At 55.7% G+C, this 13,637-nt stretch overlaps 1 protein-coding gene across 3 annotated transcripts; it reads right to left on the bottom strand.

Annotated features, from left to right (window-relative positions):
* Positions 1–388: 388 nt before the first annotated feature.
* ADISSP (adipose secreted signaling protein) lies at positions 389–13,274 on the bottom strand. Of its 3 annotated transcripts, none has more exons than XM_012755207.3 (7): positions 13,121–13,274; positions 6,263–6,379; positions 5,874–5,915; positions 4,818–4,960; positions 2,188–2,326; positions 1,273–1,395; positions 389–1,067 (listed from the first exon to the last, which is right to left on the bottom strand). In XM_012755207.3, the coding sequence occupies exons 2-7, from the start codon at positions 6,279–6,281 to the stop codon at positions 967–969; spliced, it is 567 nt and encodes a 188-aa protein (XP_012610661.1). In that variant the 5' UTR covers positions 6,282–6,379; positions 13,121–13,274; the 3' UTR covers positions 389–966. The 3 variants fall into 3 exon arrangements, with proteins under 3 accessions (XP_012610661.1, XP_075867086.1, XP_012610665.1); XM_076010971.1 differs by lacking the exon at positions 13,121–13,274 and adding an exon at positions 12,921–13,030; XM_012755211.2 differs by lacking the exon at positions 5,874–5,915.
* Between the last annotated feature and the right edge of the window lie 363 nt (positions 13,275–13,637).

Below are 13,637 nucleotides of genomic sequence, written 5' to 3'. Positions count from 1 at the left end.
TGAGGACCCTAATAGTCGGAGTAGTGTAAGGCCCCAGGGGGTAGCGAGAAGGGAGAATGGTTTCAGCTGTGCACAAGGCAGGGGACTGACCAGAAGGAGGTGCTACTGTCAACCTGTCATGCATCCCAAACAGCACCCCACCCCCACTCCTTAAGACCACTGTCTGGCCTGGGCAGGAGACCCCTCCCCATTCAAATGAATTGTCTTGGCAATTAGTCTCTGGCCTAAAATGCCACCACCACCTGTGCATACCTCTTCTGAGGCTAGTGCTATAATGCCACACAGGGCTCTTGCCTCCTGAAAGAATTTGACTCAAGTCCTTCCTTGACCCATCTGTAAAGGATTGGGCATTCTCCGGACGCCAGAAAACAAAAAAACTCAGCTGGCCTTTAGTATCCACTGGAACATTTATTTCTTTAGGGTTCTATCCCAACCAGTTGTTTAAAAACCAAGTAACACAGACCTGAGGGGTAGGGGTTGGTGACTGCCCCTCTCTCCTACTCCCCGCGGGACCGCAGTGGGGAAGAGGCAGGGGCAGGAGAGGCGCTGAAGCGAGAGCAGCAGCAGTAATGGGGGCGACGACACAACAGAGCCAGCTCCGTCCTCTCCCAGACCCTGGCTGGAGCCCCTATGGCTTGGGGTGGGGAGTGGGTAGAACCCACCCAGCCCCTCCCCCTCCCTTCCTCAGACAGCCTCCTTGCGGGCTCAATCCATTTCTTGGGGCAGGAGACTGAGGCACACTGAGAGGAGGAAGTGGGAGAGGAGGACGCAGGAGAGGCGGGGTGGTGGCACAAATGAAGGCAGAGGTGAGAGGTGTGGGCAAGGCCCTGGCTTGGAGGCCCCTGGACACTCCACCCCCACACCCACCCCGGGGAGGGGCGAGGAAGCCACACCATCACGCAGCATGTTGGGGAGACGAGGCGGGGTTTAAGGCTGAGGGGCCCCTAGGCGGACAGGTGGCCCGCCTCAGTCGAAGCCGTGCCAGTCACTATGCTCAGAGTCGTATTCCAGCTCCGCGCCCACGCACTTGACACCGTCCAGCAGCATAGGTGTGCCGTGGTGCCGGTCTGCAAGGCAGGGGTGCGAGTGGATGTTCCACGCTGCGTCCCTTGCCCCATCCACGTGACCCCCTCCCTCTTCCCTCAGGGATCGGCTGGAAGGGGGACCCCATCCCTCTTTCAGACCCGGATCCCAGCGGACAGAAGGACAGAAACCCTCGCGGCCAGGCTTGCACCTCCCTCCTCCAGCCATGCCCGTGCCTTGCGCTCTCACCCATGACGCGCGCCTGCACGACCACGCGCACGCAGGCGCCTGCGCCCCCTTCACAGGCTAGCAGCATCTCCTCCTTGAGCACGCCCTCCTTGTGCGCAGAGTACTCACACTTGACGCTGTAACCTGCCCGAGGACAGGGGCAGGCGCTCAGCATCTCCCTCAGCCTCCGATCCCACCCAACATCTAGACATGCTGAGCCTCTCCCAGAAAGGAGCAGGGGTGGCCCCTCTGGAGCCCAGAGAACTCAGAGACTTCTCATTCTTCAAAGAGCTCCAGGTGCCTCTGGCCCCCAAGCCACCCCAGTATGGGTCAAATTCAGGCTTCCAAAACAAGGGCCCACTGATTCCCCAGAAAGGAAGGCAGGGAGAGGAGGAAATGGGGTGGGAAAGGGGGCAGGGCAGGCTTTGAGTGGGTCAGGTGGCCAGAGGCAAAGGCCAGAGGGGTCTCACTCAATCCACTGTAGGCCAAGGTCATAGGGGGAGACATGAAACTGAACTTGTAGTTTGGAAAAACTGACACCCTGGTCCCTGGCAGGCTAGGGGTGGGGGAGCAGGGCCTGAAGCCAGCCTGGAGGGAGAAGCAGCCTGAAACCCACAGCCTGGAAATGGTGGGTATTAGGAATTAGCCACAAAGTGCCTGCGGCTCCGGCACGTTTTTCTTGAGGGGTGGGTGGGAGGGAGGGCTGGAGGCAGAAAGCCAGTTCCTCAGTGGACAGACGTGGGCTGACAGTGTGAGCTCATGATGTCTGTCCAGCGACAGGGAGTGAGGCCTAGGGCATGGAACCTGCCAAGTTGCCATAAAGAGGTTCCATGTCCCTGACTTGCTGAGCTGCCCCTCCACCCTAGACAGGGGGAAGGGAGCACCCCACGTTCTCACTCCCACTCACATCCAGCCCCTGCTGGAGGAGGGGCGCACCTTCAGAGGTGGGCACAACGCTGAGGAGCTTGAGGTACACGCTGGGGACAGGTGCCTCGTGGACATCCTTGCTCAGTCTGTGCACTGGAGGCAGAGTGAAGGTGATCTCATACCTGTGCAGGATCTTCAGGAAGCCGACCTGCAGCAGGAGAGGGGGAGGAAGGCACCTTCACTTACTGCTTCCCCCAGGGCCCACCCAGTCCTGCCACCTATGATCCTTGTGAGCCCAGCACCTGCTTCCCTGAGAAGCCCAGGAAACCTCATTCCCTCCATCACTCCAGCTGGTCCACACCCCAGCCTGATGGCCCCAGGGCCTTTAACAGAGCCCCTTCCCTAGAGGACCTCATCCCCACAGCTCGGTCAGCACGTTCCTCAGCATCCGGCTCACGGCCCCACTGTCCTCAGTGGTCTATTTTATTAGATGAGAAAATAGAAGCCAGGAAATGACTGGTCAGAGGACACATAGCGTGGCCAAGATAAAGTCCTCTCTAGATCTCTTGGCCACTTCTGCCATGCGTGCTAGACAGCAAAGCACAGGCCACTTAAAGGGGAGGCTCAAAGTCCCACAACACAGGCCACCCACCTGCCCCCACCACTACCAGTACCTGCCCAGAGCCAGCTGCCCAGGGTCAGGGACGCTGATCCCTAGTCACTCATATGGAGACACCAGGCAGCATAGCACGGGATGAGGGATGGGACAGAATTAGATCAATGGACACTAGACCAGCTACGTCAGCCCAGAGCTGGCCCATAGGCCTGGCACCATTGACCTGGGGCTCCTCCCTGCCCTGCAGGCACCTGACCACGGGTGCCTGCCTGCCCACTCAAAGGCTCGCTGAGCCTACACCTACCTACTCATGACCCAAGCAATTTCTGCTATTCATACACAGTGCTTGGCAACCAGTGCCCTCTGGGACAGATGCCATTCTTGGAAACTCCAGGGGTGTGAAGGGTCATAAGCCAGGGTGGCTGCTGAGCAGGGTGGCTGATGGGAGTGCAGTCCAGCAGGCGCAGGGTGCATGCTACACCCGCAGGTTGCATGTGCACAGACTCCAGCTCATGGTTACTGGGGCTTGATGGCCACCTGTGGGGACCAGTGGAACTGACTGCACAGAATTTTAGCCTTTCAGTGGACCAGACTGACATCACCACATAAACTCAATCCATGTGACCCCTTCACACTCTGCTGATAGAGGGTACACCTCTCAAGAAGGCTTTCTGGCTGGACCTATCACCTGACCCTGTGGCCCAGCTGGACCACTTGCAGGATTTTCCAGAGGAAGTACTCAGAGAAGTGCAAAAAAAAAAAAAAAAAAAAAATACTCATCTCTACCTTATTTATAACAGTGGAAACCAGAAATAACCGTAACACCCAGGAATAGGGAACTAGCTAAATCAGTGATGACACATATAATGGAATACCAAGCAGTTGTAAAATCTCATGGAAAATTATTTACTAACACATGAGGAGACAGTTCACAACAGAAGCAAACAAAAAACCGCGTGTACACAGTGATACCAGTTTTTGTTTTGGAAAGCTTTAATAAAAGCTGGAATGACACACATCAGAGTATTAACCATGGTTATTTCTGGATAGTATGACTCTGTGATAGTTTTAAATTTCTTTGCAGTTTTCCCTATCTTCCAAATTTTATCTAATAAACATGTGTGGGTTTTGCAGTGGGGGAAGGGAGCTATTTTTAAAAGTTTTGGTTCATTCTGTTTAAACTCTGTTCCCTTGGGGAAGCTGTCAGCTGAAGGAGAAAGAGTGAGGATTTCTGTGCTGGAGAAATAGATACAAACCTGGGCCCTTTTCTGAGCAGGGCAGCAGGCCCCTCCTCAAGGCCATCTCCAAGGACCAGACCTCTACTCCCCACACCCCCAAAGGCACATCTGCTCAACTCTGGACCCTTGGCTTATTGACCCAGTTGAAGGCCTCAATTCCTGTTCTCCCCAGTCCAGCCCCTCTAGACACTCTCTTGCTCTTTTCCAAGTGGATGTGGGATCCCAGCATCCCAGCAGTGGGAGGAGCATGCTGGAGGGGGTGTGAGCTGTGGCCACCAGGAGAAGTGGATGCTCCACCAAGCAGAAAATGGGGATGATAAATACTACCACAAAAAGCCTAAATCAGCCAGAGATTTGGCAAAAAAAGGGTAGAAAAAGTCACAGCTTGTTATTGCCATAATTAGCTTCACACCTATATCATATATATACATTCTTCCATTCTCACACCAACTCTGTAGGGTGTAAACTGTCTCCACTTGAAAGGAGAGAAACCGAGGTGGCCTCCCTCAGGTCACAGAGCCAGAATGGCTGGCTTACACCTGAACCCAGGCCTGTGGCACCACGGCCTTGACAACCACCTTCCACTGCCACTGTCTGGATGAGGCTGATGATGACAATGGCTCTGCTCACCTTGATTCAAGTGACATTCTAAACGTACTCATTTTATTGAAATCTCACCACTTTCCATTTTACAGATGGGGAAACCAAGGCTCAGGGAGGGGCAAACACGTGAGCCCAGCTGAGAAGAGAGGGGACAGGTAGGCCCAGGAAGCTGTCAGAGCCAGGGAGGAGGTAGACGAGGGAGACAGGGAGTGAGGCTGGCAATGGGGAAGGTGTGCATGTACCTTGACCAGAAAGCTGCTGTCGCCCTCCTGGGTGACCATGACCACTGAGTCATGTAGCTTCTCATCAAAGTGGACATGGCTCTGGGAGCCTTCTGCATCGTGGCCTGCCGCAAAGCGGATACTCCGGACTCTGGGCTTGTTGCCTAGGAAGAGTGGGAGAGGGATCCAGGGGCTGCTAGCTTCCCCTCCCCCCAAGAAACCACTCCACCTCGTCCCCTCCCCACCTCTAAGACTGCCCTTGATACCACCCAGCACCCACTGGCTGGGCTCCTTTCAGGCTACGAGGACACGGGATTGTGAGGCTTGAGGCCCCCACCCTGCCCCTACCTGCCTGGTCTTCCCACAGAAATGCCCCTCCGACAGTGACGTGGGGGGACTCAGGGATCAGCTAATATGACCCCTCACTTGGAAGATGAGGTCAGTGCCAGAGATAGGAAGGGACAATCCTCCAGACTCTCACTGAGAGGCTGGGCAGTGCAGGGCTCAGCACAGGCCTCTGGATGCCCTGCCCAGTGCCCTCCCCCATGAGGCCCCTGCCTGCCCTTCTGACAACCCCTGTGGGGACAGGGACAGGAATGGGCTCTAGGAAACCTGCTTGGGGTGGGAGGAAAAGAGAGGGTCACAAAACACACTAAGCCCACCTAGGAGAGGCCACGGCTACCACTGAACCCCAGTGCTCATTGGCAGGTAAGAAGGAGGAACCCAGGGGGCCTCTAGATGCCACCCTACGCTGAAACTGCTCAGCCCACCATCAAGGCCTTGGGCTGTCCCTGAGCAGGGTCAGCTTCTCCAGGGCCAGCAAGGGCAGACGGTTGAGACAAGCAGGGTGGCGGAGAACCAGTCTGAGGGCCTAGCTTGGAAGGACACTCGGGCTGGGGGAGGCCAAGAGCATGACCCTGGTCCTCTCTGACCCCCAGCCCGAAGGCTCCCAAGATCCCTTCCAAGAGTCCTTTTGGTGGGAGGGCTTGGGCCAGCCTAGGACTGGGCTCCACGGCATGTAGCAAAGGACATCCACAACCTTGGCTTAGCCCCTCAGACCTGACCCTCAAATCTTACCGGTCTCCCTTGCCGAAGACCCTCCATTAGCGCTTCTGGACTCTGAAAGAAATCCAAGTTCCCTTCCACAGCATGCTGTGGCCCTGCTGACCTCCCCAGTCTCGGTGCTCACCACAAGCCCCTCATGCCCCCTGACCCCCACAGTGGAACAGGGGGGCTGGACCACCGGGACATGAGAGCACACACATCCACAGACCAGCATGCCAAAGAGCTAGCAGGGGTCCCCAGAACCTGGCACAAACACTGGCATATTCTGAATCCCATTCAGACACACACACACACACACACACACACACAGCCAATGCAGGTCCCACCTGCAACGATGGCCCTCCTTACCAGGGTCAGCTGGAAGAGCTCGTGCAAACCCCACCGGCCAGGAAAGCACTTACCCTTGTTGGCTGCAGCCATGGACGCCCTCCCTGCCACAGGGTGAGACACGCAGCTCCTGCTGGACACCGCCACTCAAGCTCAGCAGCCTCCCATGTTCCAGGGACACCAGCAGGAGCCTAAAGGATGGGTGGGTGGGGAAAGCAGGGGTCAGGGTCACCCATGGGCCCATGGCTGGGGGAGAGCAGAGGAGCTCTCTTTAGGAAGGACCCAAATCCCTGTGCTCCCAGCAGCCCAAGTGTGCCTGCATCCACCAGCACCAGGGCTTCTGCCCTATTCTCCACCCACCTTCCACATTCACCAAGAGCCCCACCCTTGCCTGATACCCCATCAACCCAGGGCCCTGCCAGCATGTGCTAAGCTACAGCTTCCAGGTGCCAAAGGACTCTTCTGCCCAGCCCACCTGGTGCTGGCAGGAAGGTACCCTGGAAAGGAAGGGGACTTTATTGTTACTTTCCAGGGGCCAGTTCTGGTGGTGCTGACCCCAAAGGCTGGGCCTGGAGGCCACATTATTTAGGTCACACACCCAAGCATTAGGGTACAGGGCAGAGTTGACAGTGTGCATGGTGGTGGGCAGGAATGGGGACACGAAATAAACACGTCCTTGGAGCTCTCCCTCCTGGTGATCCGTCAGGGCCATATACAGAACAGCTGCCCAGGGACAGGGTGTGCTCCCATTTGAACCCACCATTCAGACCCTGGCCTGAGTCTCAAAGCTGCTCCCAGCTACTGGGACCCAAGCTGTATCAAGAAGAATGAGAGCAACTAATAGAGGCAGATGGAACACACGAAAGAGGAGCATTCACAGAGATTAATAAAAAAGGAGAAAGCAAAACAAACCCAAACCCTCATTTGTCACCACTGACAGTAGCGATGCCCTAACTCTTTCCTTTGAAAATTGGCGACTAAAGAGAAGTAATTCAACCTGTCTCTTGGCCTTTCTCCGAAGCAAATTGCCCTGGTGGTTGACTGCAAGCTCCTCTTTCCAGAAGAATTCTTGCTAATAAATAACAAAGGAATGGCCAAATGCTAAGTCATTCTGCAACCCCAAAAGAAACAAATGCCTGGCCAGGCGAGGTGGGTCATGCCTGTAATCCCAGCTCTCTGGGAGACAGAGGCGGGCGGATTGCTCAAGGTCAGAAGTTCGAAACCAGCCTGATCGAGAGTGAGACCCCGTCTCTACTATAAATAGAAAGAAATTAATTGGCCAACTATAATATATAGAAAAAAATTAGCCGGACATGGTGGCGCATGCCTGTAGTCCCAGCTACTTGGGAGGCTGAGGCAGGAGGATTACTTGAGCCCAGGAGTTTGAGGTTGCTGTGAGCTAGGCTAACGCCATGGCACTCACTCTAACGTGGGCAACAAAGTGAGACTCTGTCTCAAAAAAAAAAAAAAAAAAAAGAAAAAGAAACAAATGCCGGAGGCAAAAAGAGCCAGTGGCTGCTAAACACCAAGGGAAGGTGGATGGCACATATATGCTCACAGAGGCCCGAGTGCCTTCGACAGATGACCTTGTGTTATTCTAACGGGGAAATGACGCAGGTTTGCAGTGGAGGGATGTGACCTCACCCAGTCACACACTGGTCCATCTCCCCTCACTCCCTGTGGGACAACCTGACACACTGATGCCTCCTGATAGGAGGCAGCTCGAAGTCACAGCATCAGTGACGAGGACTTTCTGCCAAAAATGTTTAACCTGGATCTAAACGAGCCTCTAGCTCCAACTTCTCATGTACTGAAGACACAGAGGACAGTGGAGCAAATTAAATGACTCCACGACAAAGTGATGAGACAAACCCAGAAGACAAGATATTCTACAGGACGACTGACCTGTTTTTGGTTTTTGTTTTTTTTTTCTGAACTGCAAGAATTTAAAAAAAGAAAAAAAAAAAAGGAAGGGAGATTGTTCTAGACAGGGAAGCCACAAACTATAGCTGCTTACTCAGCTGATGGTAGGGTTGCCACCAGTTTTTTATAAATGAAATTCTACTAGAACACAACCACACGCGTTCGTTTACATGTTGTTCATGACTGCCTTTGCACTGAAACAAGGCTACTTCAGGCAGTTGTGACAGAGACCGCACAGCCTGCAGAGTCTATCTGGCCCTTCACAGAAAAGTTTGCCAACCCCTGTTCTAAATTAACATGCTTAAGAGATGAAGAAGGCAGGAGAATCTTCAGGACAAATGACCTGGATTTTTCACCATATCAGCTGCAAGAAGAAAAGTCAATAGGGGAGGAGGTTTCTATCTAATTATAAAAAAGACATTTGGGGTCTGAAGCTGAGTTGGCCTTTGAAGAAAAAGAAAAACACATTAATTAAATGAACAAACATTGGGAGATAATTGGGAAATGTGAATGGCCTGGATATGAGATGACACGAGGAAATGAGTAGATTTTGTTAGGTGAGACAGTGGAATTATATTATGTAGAGAACAATGTACTTCTTTTTTCAGAGAAACACATTCAAGTATTTAGAGATGAGTGACCCATGAGTGACCCTGGCTAGTCAGTCCAGGGACTGAAGAGAAACCACAAAATGGCCTCATAGTCTCGGGCTGGGCCTGTGAGGACATGACCTCGAGGTCCCTTGGGTGCCGAGCTGCCCTGGGAGCAGGTGTGGCCTCACCTCCCTTCCTACTTCTAAGAAATCTACCCAAGCCCAAGCCCTGCCTCATGGGCAGGGTGTCTGCAGCTTGGGTACCAGGAGTCCCAGTATGAGGAGGCCTAGGGAGATGCCAGCAGGGCAAGGCTTGGCCTCTGGAATGCAGGAGTGGCCAGGGCAAGAAGAGCCCCAGGCCCCAGCACCTCCCTGGAGGTGAGTTCCAGGCCCCAGCCCAGGGTACAGGGAGGGGAACTATGCCCCACTCACCTCTGGCCAGGTGAATGTGGTTAGTCATCTCAGCCCTGAAATGCTCAGTTTGTCCCAGGGAGCTTGGCCTTAGAGAGCAGCCTGCCCTCTAATCCACCCACTCCAGCTACCCCCTGAAGCTGTGGACTCAGAGCATGTGACAAATGGCCAAGCGCAAGGATGCCAGGCCCTTCTCCTACTATGCAGAGGCTGCTCCAGCCACATCTCTGCAGCCATAGGGCAATGATAGGCCAATGTCCACATGGTCCTCCCTTCTCCCAGGATACTTCCTGGAGGCCCAGGTAAAACTCTTAACCAGGGGGAACAAAGGCTCCTGGGGGTCCTTCTTACAAAACACGCTGACCCGGGATGTGCAAGGCCCCCTATCTGCCTTCCCTCCATCCCTCAGCCAGGAACAATCCCCTGTCCCCTTCAGGGGACAAACGTCAGCCAGGGACTCAGCCCCAGCACACCCCTCCCCACCAAATCCCAGGATAGGCCTGAAACTCTTTACAGCAGGGGTCCCCAACCTACGGTGAGCTGTATAATTATTTCATTATATGTTACAATGTAATTAATAATATAAATAAAGTGCACAATAAATGTAATACGCTTGGATCATCCTGAAACCCCCCTCCCCAGGTCCGTGGAAAAATTGTCTTCCATGAAAATGGTCCCTGCTGCCAAAAGGGCTGGGGACCGCTGCTTTACAGGATCCCCTTTCTCACTTCTGGGATCATTTGATATATATCTGTCTTCCCCACCTTACAAGGCCAGTGACTGTGTTTTTGCCAAGCCCCGTGTCCCCAGCACTTGGCACAGGATCTGACATATATATTAGACTGAACGGCCACATAAGGGGAGCCCAAGTCCAGGCCCTGGCCGGGCCTCCAGGCAGATGTGCTGTGGTCAGGGCCAGCCACTCTACCGGAGCCTCTCAGGAAGCGGAACTCCTCACCCCACTCTCTTTGCCAACTCCTGCCTCAGAGTGTGTGGCCTCCCACTGGCATCCCTCCCTTAGCCTTGCTCCATTCAGCCAGCCGGTTACCTGCCCGTGCCCACCTTGAGATGCAAAGTCCACTGAGGGCAGGACCGCATCTCCTGCAGTGCCAGTACCGAGTAAAGCCCAGACACTCAGGGCTTCCTGTAACCCTCTGACAGTGAGAACACAGAGGGAGGAGGCAAGTGACTTCAGAGGCCCAAAGGAGGCTGGAAAAATCCAACGTCCTTTCTCAACAGAGAGCATGCTGGTCCCTGTCCCTGAGGAGCTAGACTCTCACCCACACACAATTCCCCATCAGAAGTAGGAAAAGAGGGCATCGGGCCTCCCCTGACGCAGCCAGAGAACTGCTAGGCCACCATGCAACCCCAAGCCCAGCCCTGCCTCCGCCTCCTTCTGTGCCAGCCAAGTCTCCACTGTGGCCCAAGCCATACGGCCCCCAAGAGGCAGCAGTTCTAGTTCAAATTCAGGCTCTGACCTTGCTGGCTATATGGGTAAGTTATTTCACTTCTCTGTCCCTCGGTTTCCTAATCTGTAACACAGGAATAAGCAGTGGCCTCTTCCTCCTAGGGTTTGGTGCAGTTGTGCCTGAAGCTGTGACAACTCCCCCGGCCCCCACCTCTGCAAAGCAAACCCCCAAAGGCCTGGTTTCTAAAGCAACAGCAATTTCAGCAGCACTGGCGCAGAGAGGCACTTCAGGTCAATCCTGGAGGAGCCAGGAGTGGCCCTCAGAGTAGCCCTCAGGGATCTCAGCCTTCTCCGGAAAACAGCTCAAGGGTTAAGGGAGCCTCCCTCCCCTTCCCTCCTCCTGTCCTCCCCTTCTCCCGCTCCCAGGGCAGCCAGGCCCCTAGGGAGGGCCAGAGAGCAGACAGCTGGGAGTCCCCTGGCCCCTATAGCCAGAGGGCCCTACAAAGATGTGGAGAATGTATATCCTAGAAAATGCACAGGGAGGAACTTGGTGCCGCTCCTCCCAGCAAAAAATATTGTACCCTCTCCCCTTGGTTGGACTGTCAACAAGTCAGGGGTGGGACCCTGGACAGTCACAAGATGGGAAAAGCTGGAAAACTAGGACAAGGGCCTTGGGGGCTTTTTTGGCTCTTAGTTGTTCTCAGGAAATTTGAGAGACCTTCCCTCTGGGGGACAGAGCACTACCAGCTTCAGTCCTGCTTAGGTTCAGAGAGAAAGGCTGCTTTGAGGCTACCTTCCCCAGGGATATAGCAAGTGGGCAGACAGATGGGCAGTCACACAGAAACCCAGAGTTCTCAGCACCCCAGACTCCTGCCCCACAAGGTATTCCTACTGCTCCAAGCCTGGAGCTGCTCCATGCTAGGGCCCAAGGCACTAGACTGGAAGGAGGGCCAAAGACAGTATGTCCATGGCAAAGTATAGCTCCCAAACCTGCCACCCTCTCCCCCCCAACTCACACCATCCTTCTTTCCAAAAGCAGCCCCCATACCCCAACTTATCACAAGGCTAGTGTCAGCTTGTCCTCTACTGTGTGGCTGGGGCATGCCTCATTCCTCATTCCTTCTTCAATCCCCATTCTCAATCTGGTCTGAGGACTTTCTCTGAGCCAAGAACTCCACAACCTTCCACCTTCCCTGCCTCTTCCTCTTCTGTCCCCATTCTGGGGCTCAACCTGTCTTGGGCACTCAGTCTAGAAGCAGCACTGTCCAACCTCCCATGGACAGTGGGAGGCTGGCCTGTAATAATAATGCTCACTGAGGCCTTGAGATGGGGCCACACTGACCTGCTCACCCCCAGAACCTGACATAGGACTGGACACACAGCTGGGACCCATATACTCAGAACAGGCCTGGAAAGGCAAGGCTGGAGGTCAGGTGTGGTTGCGGCAGCTTCACATCCACTCAGCCTTGATGTGACTTCATTTCCTCCTCCCTCCAATAAGCCAAAGGTGCAAGGATAAGCATGGGTGTGTTCTCTCCCTAACCAGTGAGGTGCAGGAGGGTGAGATGGGGAAGAAACTCCCACCATCTCCCACTCTCCCACCTCCTCAACAAGTGTTCTGTCCAGCATCCTCTCCACCTTGCCCTCAGCTAGAGGATGCTCACACTCCTCCAGCTTCCAGATTACATGCCTCACCCAGGCCCTGCTGTGGGCCTGTGACTCAGGGGTCCCAAGAAGCAGAGGCCAGACTGGGTCCAGGGCATGACAGTTGTCCCCCTAACCTTCTCCAGTTCCATGGAACAGAGAAACGCCTTACCCACACCTTCCAAAGCCAAGATTCAACAGGAAAGGTAAGCTGAGACTTCCCTTCTCAGTCCCACAGGGCCCCACTCACTAGAAGGAACGCTGGTCCAGAACCTAAATCCAATCCCTCCTGCCGCGTGCCACCAAACAACAACGCAGGTATAGGGCTCTGTATCCTCTCCGGCCGCCATCCCCGTGGGTGTGGCACCTCCACTCCCACCCCATTCTTCTCGATGGTGGTGGTGGTGGTGGTGGTGGGAATGTAGCTGGACATTGCTCCATCACACCCACCCGAGGTGCGATTCGGCGGCTCTGTCCCGCAGAGATAATCCTGTGCGCTCCCCACCATCCGCTGACGCAGGAAGTCTCCGGAGCCCGCTCTCTCAGACATCACCGCCCTCCTTCCTGAGGGTGCCGAGGCACTGGAGACTCTGCGAAGCTACTCGCCCAAGGTCATGCAGTAAGACAGTGGCACCAGCGGGGTCGTGGGGAGGAGGGGGCACTGACCCCATTACGCCCCCGCCCTCACTGTGACACTCGTGCCCCCCACAGCGCCCCGCGGAAAACATCCCTGGCTCCACCATCCAACGGTCACCTGCGTCCCGAGGACCTGATATCACCCCACCCAGGCACGGGGGGTCCCCCAAGCTGGGCCCCGACAGCGGCGCCCCTCTCCCCAGCTCTGCGATCACTGCGGGTGGGATCCCAGCACTGCTCAGGACTGGGCCGGGGGCGGAAGGGGATCTCAGCAAGCCGGACAGAACCAGGAGGTGGGGGGAGGAGGGACGTCCTCACCTTGCGGGGTGCACCCCGGGGCCGGGCCAGGCAGGGACGACCGCGACGGTGGCGGCTGCGGTGGCGGCGGCGGCGGCGGCTGCAGCTGAGGCTCAACGCGGAGCACGAGGAACTGAGCCCCGCGCCGCGGCCGCCCGCCTCCCGGCACACCCCCGCCTCCGCCCATTGGTGGGCCAGGGGGTGGGGCGAGGGATGCTTCGGACCAATGAGCGGGCTCCAGAGAACCGCCAACGGGCGATGAGCCACTTGTATCACGTGTAGGGGGCGCTGTTGCTGCGGCTGCGCCCTGCGCGCCCGCGCCTACCCAGGGCCCTGCGAGTTCTCGCGATGAAGGCTGTCAGGCCCTCTCGACGAGGCCAGGGGCGAGAATGGGGCTGACGGAAGAGAGGGAAGGAGGGCCTCAGGTAGGCTCCACCCCGCCCCGCCTTTTGCTAGAAGGTTTGCAGCTCCCTCCTCGACCCCTCCTTGGGAGGGGCCTCCCCTGGACCTTGCTCCCTCCGGCGGCCGTAAGGCGGGA

Source organism: Microcebus murinus, chromosome 16 (genome assembly GCF_040939455.1).
Source record: "Microcebus murinus isolate Inina chromosome 16, M.murinus_Inina_mat1.0, whole genome shotgun sequence".
Lineage (NCBI taxonomy): Eukaryota > Metazoa > Chordata > Mammalia > Primates > Cheirogaleidae > Microcebus > Microcebus murinus.
This window is presented reverse-complemented; position numbering and strand designations above follow the sequence as displayed.

What these genes read in the sequence shown, in the direction of transcription:
- ADISSP (XM_012755207.3), bottom strand. An exon ending in GTCTTCGGCAAGGGAGACCG is followed by an intron (nt 4,961 to 5,873) that starts GTAAGATTTGAG and finishes CACTCTTCCTAG; the next exon opens with GCAACAAGCCCAGAGTCCGG. An exon ending in CGTGCAGGCGCGCGTCATGG is followed by an intron (nt 1,068 to 1,272) that starts GTGAGAGCGCAA and finishes CCTGCCTTGCAG; the next exon opens with ACCGGCACCACGGCACACCT.